Raw genomic sequence first — 14,914 nt, 5'->3', positions numbered from 1 at the left:
GCAATATGAATTTTATACTCATTAAACTGGCACCACAGACACTTCACTTCTAATGAAAATTCACGCTGGAGGTAATGATTTTAATTTACCCTCAAGCCTTTTAACTTCATCTCAACAACCACCTCTTAGTACATTTACAGGAAAAATAGAGAGTGAGAGGTTTAAAGTTCTTCAGTGGTGCAGACACTGCTTTTAGTATCAGACACAGTCTGGAAACGGACATTGGCATTTCCAAATGGGATGACATATCTTGATAGAGCTTTTGTGTCTCCCAGAATTATCACAAGCCGAAGAATAAAATAAGCTTCTGTATAACTGCTCTGGAGGCATATAATCAAACAACACATCAGCGTGGAACGCATGCAGCGAAGAGTTGAAAACTCCAGATAGAAAAAGTACTAAAGTTTCTTACTCTCTTGGGAGCCTGGCACTCCTCCATCCAGGTGAAAGGTTCTAATGATACCTAAACACAAACCTAACTCACCATATTCATCTGGCTTGTATTGCACTAGAGGATACATTTAGTTTTAAAAAAAAATACCTTCTACAGATTTGCAACAGAAGAATATGTTTGCGGCAGGCTACAAAATCTGAACATTTATGTTAACAGAAAACTATATAAACCATACTGAACAGGCAGGTTAAACTTGTTCAGCATCTAAATTTTTTCACGTTTAAGACCGAACAGGTGATAAACACTGCTCCTTAATCTCCAATTTTTGATGCAGGCCTGCAGATTCTTTTTCTGGATCTTGCCCTTCAATCCAAACAAGAACAAACATAAGCAGCAGCACCACAAGGAGCGGGTGAAACTAACAGCACCATCCTATCCGATTCACTTACAGTCCTGTTACCCCCTTATTAGTTGAACTCTGAGACAGAGAGCTTAAAGAACTCCATTTGAGCATCATTCTGAAGACACTGTAATCAGCCAGTATTCTTCTAATTGCTAAGAAGAGTCCAGTGAGAATCTTTAAATACAAGCAGCAGCTTAGGCTGATTCCATAGAAAACAAAAAATATGGCACAAGGGTCTGGAGTCGGTCAAATGAAAATCCCGTTACACATTATACACAGGGGATTTCTCAGATTTTACATTTCCTGCATTGATATTCAAGATGTGCAGCTGTACTTACCATCGCTGCCAGGCAAGAAGGATAAGCAGACATCCATAACAAATCCATTTCCAAACTGCAGAATTTCAATGCATTTAGCTGGAAAACAAGAGCAGTGTTTATTTCATTCATCATGAGTATTACAGTTACCCTGTCATTTCCTCTTGTCATTATGTTGTTAAAATTTCCAATTCAATTTTATTTTAAGGAGCTGAAAAACTTCTGTTTTTCAAGAGCCTAAATAATAATGTTATCTTCTGTGGGCCCACAGAAATTCATCCAGAGTTAGCCAAGTTAGAAGGTAAGTCACTGTTCTCCACTGAGTATTAGAGTTGTACAGCTTCACTGTGGTAACATATCAGAAGCGATAAATACTGCAAGTTATATCCTGTGGCAACAGTGTTCACTACACAGAAAGCTAAAACTGAATCCGTTTGCTACAAAAGCAGATAGAGAGATGAGCAAAACCAACTTTCCTGCAAACACCCCTGAGATCCTAGAAGTGGTTAAACTGGTAAGCCATCAAGATCAGAATAACCAACAGGGTAGCAGAAAAAACTCTCTACAGAAGCAGAATTTAATAAAAAAAAAAAAAAAAAAAAAAAAAAAAAGTCCTTCAATTTCTGGAACCCACAACAGCAAGACAGAAAGGAAAGGACAGGACTTCATGATGTTCTTTGGGAGCATGAGAAATGCCTTCCAGAACATGGGACTGAAGATTGGCAACTCCCACCTATTTCTCTCATGTAGACAAGGCAATGGGAAATCCTCAAGTACACCAGATAAGGAAGAAAGTAGCTTGAGAGATGCAGTCAGTACAACTCAACTAGCAAATAACGCTTTAAACCTAGATTATCCACCCTATTTATTTCTTATGTATTTCAAAGAGCTGTTCTCCCATATGTCCATGCAAGGGCCTAGTTCACCAGAAGGTCAAGATCCTATTATTCCCAAACTTCATTGGACTCAATTCAATAGTAACAAACAAGTCACTAGTTTAACCTCACCTTTTTAATGCCACCATTAATCATTTTACTAAGTAATTTTACTTCACACACACATACAGCTCGTCTGCCCCCACGTTACAGGGCAAAATGATGGTTCAGGTTATCAGACTCTGAATACATATTAAGAAGAAACAAGTAAATTCAGCCAACGCATCACTGATTAAAAACAAAGATAAATCATTCTGAAGAACAAATCTGACCCAAAGCTGTTAAACTAGTGTAACCCTCAGCTTTCAAAGAGCAATACAAGGGTTTGAGGTACCAAAGTCTGAAGAGAAATCAATGTAGTTGCATTAAAAGATGTTAGTATTTAGCCATGTACTTCAATGGATAAGCATTCATCATTTTTATTGAGCCAGTACGTTGTCTCTAACGTTAAAAAAAAAAGTTACCTTCTGAACCATGCCGAGACCAGACTCTCACAGTAGAGTCAGAAGCTGCAGAAGCTATTAGCAGATTTAAATCAGGTTCATCTGACTGGTAGACAGCATCCACAGCACAAACAGCTTCAGCGTGGCCTTTGAGAGGAATGCTTTTCACAAGCTGAACACATCAGAAAGTTTTACAAAGTTTTAAATTCCAGCAACTTATCTGAGAGAATTTTTAAAAGCCATTTTAAGAAATAAAATAATTTAATACTGAAAACAAGTTGTATACCTGCGATGGCAGCTTGCCTATAGCCAAGCTATGCTTAAGCTATAGCATATTCCAGGAAAACACAGAGAAGGGATACAGCAGTAATGACTATTAACTTGATAAGACTTTGTTCAAAACTGAACAGAATTAAATGTTCCTGTGTACACTATACAAACCTCACCATTCCTTGAGGAAAGTTGGAAATAGTATAGAAGTTAAGAGCAGTTTTCCTTCCTTTTTCTCCTTCTCTTGCCCCTCACCCTAAGGAACATCTCATAAAAGTTTGGAGAACCTTAGCGAAGGAGACAGAGCAGAGAACACAATGGAATACGTAGCAGCAATGTTTAGTGTGTTCTCGCAAATCAAAACAGCTTTTTACTCCTTCAAAATACCAACGTTAAAAACAAAACCTCTAAATTTAGACTTAAGTACCTACTTTCTTAATGAACGAATACAGGTGATTCACTTTATAACCTGTTCCTCATAAACACAAAGAGCAAAACGAGAAGCTTTTAATTCTGTGACCTGAAGTCATCCAGCATTTACCCAAATTTTGTCATAAATGCACTTGACATCTCTTTCCAAAATATAGCGTGGTAGGCCCCAGTTAAGAATTTTCGATTGGTCCCATATAGAACTCTGCCTGTTTTTAAGAATCTACACTAGTCTAGAACTGTCATTAAAATGTGCACATTTAGCCACATTCTTTTTCAAAGACTGCCATAAGGCTGTGCACCTCATCAGCAGAAGAGGTTAACAAAGAAATCTGTAAAGTATTTTAAATAAATATGTAAACAGTTACAATAGATCAGGATGAGAAATTATTTGTTTCTAAGAACATTCCTCCATCAAACACACCTGATAACAACTACTCTAGGTGCACTTCCCCCTACTACAGATTCTCATGCATTTTAAAACGCCAAGTCTAATCTAGTTTGAGACAGCCTATGAAATGGATTACCCACACAGCCATTCACAAATCAACACCTAATATGTAAGATTTTCAAAGTTAGATGAAAAAGATATTCTAATTTGTTGTCTAAATTTCAGTTCATTCTGAAGGCTCTTTTACACCATACTCCATCTTTTGCCTTACATTTTTACAGTATGAATAATAAATTAGCATATCTCCTTAATTTTCTCATTTTCGCTGACAAAATTCAATTGTTGCACAGATTTTTTTGGTTTTGTTTTGGGGAGGGTTTTTTTGTTTGTTTGTTTGTTTTAAATACCTACCCCAACTTGTGTATCATTCTGGAAAGACTACCTATCTACAAACACTACACGGTTACACAGATTGAATGGAAATCACTAGAAATGAGGAAGAAGGGTACAGGAAACGTCAATTAAAAATGAACCTCAAAGTTTCAAGATTTTAAGGCAGCTTAAAGAAGAGTACTACATGAGATCAGAAAGCTGATGACTCAAGAACGTACAAACAACATCTTTTAGACAGGCTAGACAAATCCACCTGATGACTGGTTAGCTAATTTATTAATGAAAGCTGATTTGAAAAAAGATCTGAACTACAGAAAAGAAGAAACAACTTTTAAGGTAAAACATAGCATGACAGAATACCAACAATTTGAAGGATATACACACGGGCTTTAACAGTCAAGGTAAAACAAAGAGGTATGAATACGAAATACAGACAAAACAGATCATTTGTGGTATGTGAGAAACTAGGGGCGGGGGGGAAGCTTAAAAAAAAGGTTATTCCTGCTTACCTGATTATTCCACGCTCTTGTTCCTTTCCATTCCCAAAGAATGAGTTGTTTATCAGATCCACCAGAAATTAACTCTGTTTCAGAAGCTAAAAGATACATTTTGGTTAAGTTTTGTGAACACTAACTTTGCAACAGCAGTCAACAACACAAGCAGTTACATTGGTTACTACTCAGAAAATATCATGTATCAGCTGTAAGCAAAGTTTCCATCAAAGTAAAGTATAGCTAATACGAGTTGCACTGTGCAGGACAGTTTAAGAGCAAAGGTATCCTCTAAGACAACAGAAAGAGAATAGCCACAGGAATATTTAGAGTTCCATATGAATGTGATGAAAATATCTTTCAAAAAAGATTCTCAAATCCAATAGCGTAATTTAATATTTTCTTCTTTTGTTTGGTCTTTCTGGAGGATAGGAAAATAAAGCAAAGGAAATCTAACCCAACAGAATTCAAAGCTTCACATGAAAATATAATTCCCAAGTTCCCTGAAAATAACTTTTTTTTTTAATCAATTTTAAGAAGAAAATGTTTTAGTACAACCAGTTGAAAGGATGGCAGTTTATACTACTATTAAAGAGGAACGTTTTCATCTCAGTACTTCCCCCTAAAAAAAGCATCAGGCACGTTACATTAACAGTCTAATCAACAGCCCCATTTCTCTTTGTCAGTGAGTTTCTATACATGCCTAAGGGCAAGAACATGTGCCTTTGAAAAGTCTGCACTAAGCAACTTTAAAACCTGGAATTACTATCAAGCAGAAGCCTCATAAGGGTCTCAGACATTTTTATCTTAAAGGATTATTTCTTCGTGGATATGACCTCTATGCAACTTACATTTTTGTAGTCCGAGATTTCTTAAAAGGCACTGCAAATCGGCTTACAGAATCAAAATACGCAAAACTCCAAACAAACCCTTAGTAAAGAGCCCAGTGGCAGCACAAGCACCACAGCCGCCGATCTGTCAGAGCCACCGCAGTCCCAGGCAAAACAGCCTCCCGGGCTGGCGTCGCCTGCGGAGGCCAGAGAAGACAGCCCGACCGGATCCCCTCGCTTACAGGACCGCTCACCTGAGTTTGGCGGGTCAGATTCCTGCGGAGCCACCCGTTAAAATCCCTACTGGGAAGTTGGGCTTAAGGCGAGAGGATGCGCTGGAAGCATCAGTTTACACGGCAGCCCCTCGGTTGCCGCCCCTCTCGCCTCACCTCCCCAGCGAGAGGCAGGGCAGCAGCGCCCGCGGCCCCGAGGGGAAGCAGCCCCGGCCCCCGCCGCGGCGGACCCCAGCCCCCACCCCCGCCGCCCGCGGACCCCCGACCCGAGGGGACGGGGAGCGGGGGCACAAAGGCCGCGCTACTCACCGCCGTCCCGCCGGCGGATCCAGCGCACGCAGTTCACCCTGCCGGCGTGGCCGCGGAGGGCGGTGACCGCCCGCCTCGCCTGCGGGACACCGAGAAAGTACCAAGAGTGAGGCCGCGCTGACGGCCCCGGCCCCGGCCCCGGCCCCGGCCCCGGCCCCGGCCCCGGCCCGCCCCACAGCGCCTCAGCTCACCGCCGGCTCGTAGAGGACAACGTCGTGGCAGCTGCCGAAGGCGAGGAGCCCCCCCCGCCCCCAGGACACGGCCCCGCCGCCCGCCCGGTTGGCGCAGCAGGCGACATGACAGACTTCCACGGGCGCCGCCATCTTCCTCTCCGCCGCGTGCGTGACCTCGCGCAGCTCCCGTAGCAACGACCCCCGCGCGGCGTCCTAGGGGGCGGGGCCTGAGGCGCGAGGGGCGGGGCTGGCTCACGGCCGTTGGGTGGGCGGTGCCGGGCTGCCGCCCCGCGGGGCGGTGGACGCGTCTCAGGCCCGGCCCGGCCCGGCCCGGCCCGGCCCGGCCTCGCTGGGCCGCCCCGGCTTCGCGGCCGTGGGGTCAGAGAGAGTCAGCGTAAGGCTGGGTGGCCGCGGGGGGAGCCCGGCTCTGGGCTTCCACCGCAGGGCTTGCCGTGAGGGAGCCAGTGCTCTGCCTGCAGAAGAATCGGCCGCGCCTCGGGGGCGCCGCACCCCCGCGCCGGCGGAGGGGCTTAAAAGCGGGGCATGGAAGTTTGTTTGGGGTTTTTTGTGTGTGTGTAGGGGGGAGAGTTTTAATCTTTATTGCACCTTTTGTCAGACACTCAACGGTTTAAAAAGTTCAAAACTTCTCTGGGGTTTTTTTGTGCGTAGGAGTTGATTCCACGTGAACCGGGAAAGAGCTGAACTGAGCGTCGGAGATAATGTTGTCGTTATCCATTTCTGATCTCTTTCCGTTACCTGTAAAGCCTCCCTCTGATGCAGAATCATTCTTAAATGAAGTCACTGAGTTCAGGCTGAGTTTAATATTACAGTTTATTGTCATGTCCTGGAATAACTGTCCTAGAAATCATGGGAATTTGCAACTGAGCAAAGGCCAGGGCCCCAATGGGGTGATCTGAATATGTTTGAGTACCTCTGTTTTTCAAGAGAAAAGATGACATCATAGCAGATTGGAGAATTCCATCTGTTACATTTTTGGTTTTTGATTTATTGCCCTCCCTGCCCAAGAAATAAAAACCAAATCAAGAAAGGTAAATACTGCAATAGTATTCTAGTTTTACTTGCATGGTCACTGGCCTAAAGAAATGGGAGCATTAGAGGGCATTACACTATATGGATGTGCTATGAGCTGTTTCAGACATTTGGCTTCACAGGCTCAAGAATTTTGCCAGTTCCCAGTGGCTACAGATGCAACCTGCTATCTCACAGGCTGTGTAGGAGTCTCAGCAGGACCTTCGACACATCCACTCTGCCTCCAAACGCTCTACCCCACACATGCAGAAGGCCCTGGAGCAGAGGCCAGGCTGAAGTATAAATGGACTACTCTGCAACAGAAAGCGTGGAAAGGGAGAGGAAACAGAGATGTGACTACCTACAGCTGTCCTGTGCTTCCTGCCCCCCAAATTGCACCTGGGATATCCTGAAATAATCAAAGCTGAACTGAAAAGCTGGAAAGCCTATGGTGGAGGGAGAAGACAGCTCTACGTGGCTGTGCGGGGAACGGGGGGGGCAGGAAGAGAAGCAGCAGAAAGCAAGCAGGCGTCCAGAGGAAGCACTCTGCGTAGCACAAAGAACACTTTGGACCCTAAACCACTCCTGCCTGGCCTTTATCTCCCCGTGTGCCTGTGTGTTTATGAATACTGGCTGTCGGCAGCACTGTAACCTGACACAAAAATGTTGCAGCTGGGCACGGCTTTTTCCAGTGGGTATGAGAGGAAGGAAACTGTGCCTGATCACATACAAGATACAGCCAGAAATGTTAGCTGCTAAGGGAACAAATGACTCCTTGCGCAAAAATGCATGGATCCAGTCATCAAAGCATGCTTTAACTGAGGAGTGCTGTCTCGCGCTGCTAAGGATGGCTGCGCAGCAATCAGGTTGCACAGCAACCCCCTTCTCAGCCTGCCCTGCCAGGGTCCGAGTCAGGGCTCCGACAGGAGGAGGTCGGGCTCTGTCAAAAAGCTGGGGCATGTTGTAGGAGTTGCGTTTGTTGCTGTGGGAACGAAGCTGGCTCTGACTGTGATTGTGGGCAAAGTGTAGGCTCTTCCAAGATGGATTTAGGTGGAGGATTCCTATGTGACACGAAAAGTTTACTCATCTGATAGATAACCTGCTGATGATGATGTCCTGTAAACAGGAGGGCCCTGGGCACTGCTTGTGCCAGAGAGATTTGGAGGCGTGCATCATGCCTGAGGGTGCAAGGGCACTGTGACCCCATGCTGCAGGGTTTTGTGGGGCTGGTCCTCGCAGACTTAGGCAACCACCTTGGGGATGGTGCTTTCCCAGGCAACTTGAGGGAGCGCATTGCAGGGGGCTGCTAGCACCAGGTATTGCCAGTGATTGCCTCCTTTCTGCCACGAAGGTCTGGCACTGTCACCCCCGTGCTACCCTACCTCCCAACACTGAGAGAACTGGGATAAATCAGCACAGGATATGGACTTGAAAGTGCTGTGGGGAATGCTGTAACAGCACCACGGCGGTATGGACAAAAAGCATGGGAAGCTGGGTCTATCAGGACAGACCAGCCTAGACAAGCCCAGTTTCTTTCTTTTCCTAAGTATTACGTCTGACCAAGTCCTCGTTAACACGGGATGCTGGGCCTTTGCTCTAACCCAAGAAAGATTCTTTGTGAGTTCTGACGTTACAGGATCTTCTCTTATGTCTGAAAACGGAAATATCTGTAGGATAGTGTATAAGAAATTTAGAATATCGGATAATTATAACAGAACCAATATGCCTTTTAGGAACACGTGTATTATAAGGAAGTAATGGCGGTGGTCAGTGATGTTACAAGGATGGAGAAGGACATATTCTGGGCTAGTCACCAAATGCCAATCTTCATTTGTAGCTAATGTCCTTACTGAATTCAAATCTGTCCTCACTGTTTTCCTTCATCTTCCCAGAAAACTACTTCTTCACTTTTCAGAAATACACGTAAACATAATCTTCCTCTTTTTCCCCCCTTTGGTGTAATTTTTGAGGTACAGGAAGAGCTCAATTCACTGCGCATCAGAACAGGTTGTGATGGTGCCTAAGCAGACTTCAGACTTCACTCAATAGCCTTGTTCACATCTTTTACGTGTCCCAATTTGGTTCTGCCAATGGAGTTACATCAACAAATTCCTGTAAGGGAGATACTACTTATACTGACAAAAGGTTTCTTGAGCGTAAAATAAATTCACCAGTTAGATATTGGAATAACTTCTGTTATTCCAATGTTACTGAATAACTTCTGTTATTCCAATAGCAAAATAGAATCATAGAATCATAGAATCATTGAGGTTGGAAAAGACCTCTAAGATCATCGAGTCCAACCGTCGACCCAACACCACCATGTCCACTAAACCATGTCCCTAAGCGCCTCATCTACTCGTCTTTTAAATACCTCCAGGGATGGGGACTCCACCACTTCCCTGGGCAGCCTGGTCCAATGTTTCACCACTCTTTCAGGAAAGAAATTTTTCCTCACATCCAATCTAAACCTCCCCTGGCGCAACTTGAGGCCATTTCCTCTCGTCCTATCGCTTGTTACTTGGGAGAAGAGACGAACACCCACCTCGCTACAACCTCCTTTCAGGTAGTTGTAGAGAGCGATGAGGTCTCCCCTCAGCCTCCTCTTCTCCAGGCTAAACAGTCCCAGTTCCCTCAGCCGCTCCTCAGAAGACTTGTTCTCCAGACCCCTCACCAGCCTCGTTGCCCTTCTCTGGACACGCTCCAGCACCTCAACGTCCTTCTTGTAGTGAGGGGCCCAAAACTGAACACAGTATTCGAGGTGCGGCCTCACCAGTGCCGAGTACAGGGGCACCATCACTTCCCTACTCCTGCTGGCCACACTATTTCTGATACAGGCCAGGATGCCATTGGCCTTCTTGGCCGCCTGGGCACACTGCCGGCTCATGTTCAGCCGGCTGTCGACCAGCACCCCCAGGTCCTTTTCCGACAGGCAGCTTTCCAGCCACTCTTCCCCAAGCCTGTAGCGCTGCATGGGGTTGTTGTGGCCGAAATGCAGGACCCGGCACTTGGCCTTGTTGAACCTCATACAATTGGTCTGGGCCCAATAGTAGCAAAATACTCATTTTGATGGTAAATTCATGTCTACAAGGCAGGTTTTGCAGGCAGAGGTGGCTTAGTGGTCTTCATGTGGCCCCTACCCAACTCAGTTATGCCTGCAAACTTTTAGACAGAGACTGAGAAAATACAACACTAGTCAAAAAATGATATATAGTATTTAATATATTTATCTAATTATGTCTAAACAATGACATGAAAATATAATAATGTTGCGAGTATGTTTTCACTTCCTGCAGAATGTTTCCAACTAACTCTACAGCATATTCAGCCTCATCTTTTTTTTCTTGTTTTATGAGGAGAATACAGTGTTGGATATACATTGCGTGTATTGTCAATTGAATGCGTGTTGAGAAGAAGTCTGGTCTTTGATAGATTAAATCAGAGTTTTTTGCTTTCCTTTATTGGCTGGGGTCTTGGTGTAAAGGAATATGTATTAATAGACACGGGTCATTCTGCATGATACTATGAAAAGCAGCAATCATATGTTAGGTTTAAAGTTTAATTATATGCAGTTTAATTCTATGGAAGAATGTTTAAAAGTTGTTAAATTAGCAAAGCCAAGTACTCAAAGATTGGGGGCCTTGTTCTTCTTGTAGTTGTTGAACTTAGCCTATCTTTATTTGTCTTCATTGTATACATGCCTTATGAAGTAATCATTAATGAAGTTACCTCATACTCAGATGACTGCCTGCTATTTTTACTGTAGGTTGCTTGCCTCCAATAGCAACCTGGATGAATAGTGCCTGGTAAATGAGGCAGCTATTCAGTATTTCAGTTTCTTCTCATTAGTTATATTGTGGCCCTAGGCCTAATTTGCTGTACGGTATTCTTAGCACAGAATTATCCTTTTCCTCATAGCATTTTTTTTTTTGTGACTTCTACTGCCACAGTACCTGAATGTCTCAGAAAAATGTATGAATTGTATTTTTCTTTACAATATCACTGTTAGGCAGAGGGGTATTATTATATTCATTTTCTGGGTGACAATTTCCTCCTAGGACCAGCATTCATAACAAAAGCACCATAGTTCTTCAGTGATGAAGTGCCCAATGTGGAAGACGCAGAACAGCGTTCAGGAGAGGGGCTAACCACCCACAGCACCCGTTGCCTCCAGCTGGGACTGCGAGCGTTCAGATCTTTTGGAAGTTGGATTCCAGCACTGGGACACTCCTGATGGATTCTGCGGGGCCAGGATTTCACCTGAGGGATCAGAGCTGGAGCACTGAGAAAATAAATAATAAACAGTAGTGACCAAAAACATAAAGATGAGTTTAAATTATTTGCCAGCTTCGCAGAGGGTACACGTACAACAGCTAGGAACAGCTCCATTGCCTTAGGCATCTCGAGTACAAATCCAGCCTCTCCCTTTTTGCCAGCTGTGGGATCTGCTTCAGAAGGCGTTTCGGTGCGTGGGGAACACTACTCACCCGTGGGTTTGCTGGCATTTCTTTCCCTTGAGCCTGCACCTACCAGATTCGCTACCAGAAGGGATGACCAAGGGCAAGTGCCATTCCTAAAGCTACTGACTGGGTCCATTAAAATTCAGCGTCAGTCTAGTTTTTAACTGCCACTGATTGATTCTGGAATTGTTGGTCCTACGTTCAATAAAAGTTAAGATTTCCAGTGTATCTTGAGCATAATGTAAGCCTGTGGCATCCTTTTCAAATACACTTCTCAAGATAAAAAAAGCAGATACTGTCACTTGAATAGATTTAATTTAAAATGTTTAGAATAAGTTTTTAGAGACAATTTCTCCTTTAATTCATCTCACTGAAAGTTGAATGATGCTGGTGATGGAAGTTGAACTGAACAAATCTTAACTATAGCTATTTCCATTTTTCTTGGCGGCTGTATTTAAGTATTCTATGAATGGCTTATGTTCCCACTGCCTAAATGGATTTCTGATTTTCTGAAGAAAAAATAAACTAATTATTTCAAAATATCATCAAAATTAGCTCTCCAAACAATGACTGTAATTGCTGGCTGAAAGAAATTCCACAGAAAATCTCTCTGATTTTTTTTTTTTTTTAAAGGAAGACCTAATGCAAACATGACCTAGAAAATTGCTTGGGGGAAAAAAAAAAGGAAAAGGATGAAACAGCTTGTCACATAATCAAACTGATTATGCATTATGTTTTTGAAGCAGAAACTCTGAAAGGAGGCATGATAATAGACATGCATTCCAGAGGGCGTACGCACACGCACAAAAGAAAGAGTACTCAGAAATGTAATCTTGAATAGTTAATATCATTTTTTACGCTTAAATTCCATATTAGCAGCAGTTCTTGTATGACTTGGATAGGATATTGTTCCAAGCTATAGAAGAACATCTCACAAAAACAAAAAATAGATTCTGTAGTATTTTTCTGACACATCTCTTCATGCTCATTTAAAAAAAAAAAACAACACATTGAATTAATATCAATGGGTGACTTTATTTGTACACACACCTATGTATATGCATGCAACCACATCCACTATACATGTATTTATAATGGGTTTGATCTTGAAGCGTTGTTGCACAAGTTATGTGACATTTAGTAATTTCCAGAAGGATAAGCCTGATCCAAAGCCTTCGGTGGTCAAAGAGATTCCCGGCATTTCGTGAGGCTTTGGATCAGGGGTCCGGTTACTGGCAGTAGGAGCTGGCAGCCTTTTTTATCTGTATGATGATGTCACTCTTCCCTGCTGCTTGTCACTGTCTCACACACAGTAACTTGGTGAGCACAGGTATGAAAAGTAATAACCTTCTAGCCCGCCGGCCTGGAGCTGTCACGGGTTTCAGTTAGGAGGAAATACAAACAGCGCTGTGGGTTTGTATGAGAAAATCCCCATTCCCGGTGCTAAGCGTGCAAAGACAAACGCCTACTGAGTCTCAGAGCTGCAGGGGAAAGGGGAATACGGCACAGGGAATCCAACGGTCATACCCGCAGCAGCCTGCTCGTGTTGGGTAAAACTTTGTTTCCTAGGAAAGGTAAGGAAAAACTCTCTAATTTCTGTCAAACTACAGTTTACTTTTTAAAAGGACTTTTTTTTTCATGTGAATATTGGTGTACGTTGGTGTACAAAGTTTCTGTAGTAGGCAACAATTTATTTGCAGAATTTAATGAACTGCTTTACCACCCGTTACAGATGAAGTTGTAAGAAAGGACGGAGTCTGTCCCGCCGCAGTGGCCACGAAGCGCCCCGTACCATTCAAGTCAGGGTTGGCATCGCAGGTGACTGGTATTATTTCCCCTCTGTCGCCCATGGTGTCTGTCCAGGCTGCATCCCTGAGCAGCCGCGGGCAATAGAGGGGAAATAATTTTACTCTGAAGTGGGGAAAAAGTGTTTTTTATTTAATGTGGCACAGCTTAAATAAGCAGCTCAGAAGCAGACTTCATACCACACTAGCATGTAGAAAACATTGCTAACAAGAATGCTGTTTCTTTCAGAGATATAAGACTGAAAAATAGTTGATGGGAAAGAAATTTAGAAGAGAAGAATATTGACTGAACATGAAAAAAAAAAATCCCAATGGTAAATCAATCAAAGTATACCAGATACAGCAAACTGCAACCTACTGAACAGGAACTTTTGATACATCTTCAGATTTAAGGTAGTGAGTTCTCCTTTGCACCTAAAGCTGGAGTTCAGCCTCCTTCTTATGCATAATAATTCTAAAAAACATACCCTTTGGACATTGAGTAAATATTTTGATACTTAAAATAATTAGACATCCATCAATAAATTTCATATCTGCGTTGTTCTTTTCATTATGCAAAATTACTTTATTTGCGAGATGACACAGTTACTTTTCACATATGAAAATATACAGCTAAAGCAACCAGAAGAACTTTAAACAGCAAACAGCCAAACAATAGACCCCAAAATATCAGAAATAATCATTAAACAAAGATACAGATCCTCATTTTACCATTCTTGTTTCCTACCTCCCAAATGGAGAAGGCCACCATATGAGATGAAACCTGCCTGTTTTGTCAAAGTAACTACTGAAGAGGTGAACGGAAATGTTAAGACCAAGGTCCAAGTCACCAGCGTGACTTAGGAACTCAATTTCTGTTCAATTGTCTAAATGCTTCTGAGGACCCATGTCTTCTCCCTTTAGCTTAATCTGTGACATAGTTAATTTGACTCACTGGATGAAACAGAAAGAATGAAAATTAGTTTGCATCGGGAAAACACCATGAAATGGAGAACATATGAAAGAATGTTTTATAGCAACAGCGAAAGCTTCATCAATTTAATCATTTGGACAATCACATACAACGTAACTCAGGTTGGCATTTCCAAGCACATTAGTTTTAACTCTCACATGCTAATGCATTTTGAGGCGAGTTACTTTGTTTCATTTTTCTTTAGATTTCCAGTCACAAATATAACCATGTAGAGAAGTAAAATACTGAAGCAGGGATGTCTGGAGAATGAGGGCAAAAGCAATCTCTGCACTAGTGAGCCTTACAGGATATTCTGCAAATAGCTTTGCATGCAAGAACCAAGCAGAAGGAGCATATACCAAAAGCTTGCAATGCACGCTGAAATTCACTCTTGGGAAGCAAACTTCTGCACAGTCAGCACTAATAATACTCAGAGAGTAGATGTTTACCTTTCATGCTGCATTAAGTGTCAAGAAAACTAAACTTACACAAGGCTAGAGTGAATTTTTACCTCATTTTGAGTGCATGAAAAATTGTCATTTCACTAAGGAGTACTGGCAAGGTAAATTACAACATTCGTCATAGTTCCTTCCCCAGTTCTCCCATTTCTTCCGTCCACAAAGTCCATCATCCATGTAATCAGCAACAGCAAAACTT

At 42.9% G+C, this 14,914-nt stretch overlaps 1 protein-coding gene across 3 annotated transcripts in view; it reads right to left on the bottom strand.

The window, feature by feature from the left end:
- Nucleotides 1-6,176, bottom strand: part of ELP2 (elongator acetyltransferase complex subunit 2) — a 41,629-nt gene extending 35,453 nt beyond the window's left edge. For 2 of the 3 annotated variants that reach the window (XM_076330183.1, XM_076330184.1), the window contains exons 1-5: nt 6,030-6,161; nt 5,839-5,917; nt 4,485-4,570; nt 2,514-2,664; nt 1,136-1,213 (exon numbers count right to left, since the gene is read on the bottom strand). In XM_076330183.1, coding sequence (XP_076186298.1) covers nt 1,136-1,213; nt 2,514-2,664; nt 4,485-4,570; nt 5,839-5,917; nt 6,030-6,161 — 526 coding nt within the window. Of the gene's footprint in view, nt 1-1,135; nt 1,214-2,513; nt 2,665-4,484; nt 4,571-5,838; nt 5,918-6,029 lie in introns of all 3 variants that reach the window. The other variant, XM_076330186.1, reaches the window with a different exon arrangement.
- Nucleotides 6,177-14,914: the final 8,738 nt, after the last annotated feature.

The sequence above is a fragment of the Aptenodytes patagonicus genome, chromosome 2 (genome assembly GCF_965638725.1).
Source record: "Aptenodytes patagonicus chromosome 2, bAptPat1.pri.cur, whole genome shotgun sequence".
Taxonomy (NCBI): Eukaryota; Metazoa; Chordata; class Aves; order Sphenisciformes; family Spheniscidae; genus Aptenodytes; species Aptenodytes patagonicus.
This window is presented reverse-complemented; position numbering and strand designations above follow the sequence as displayed.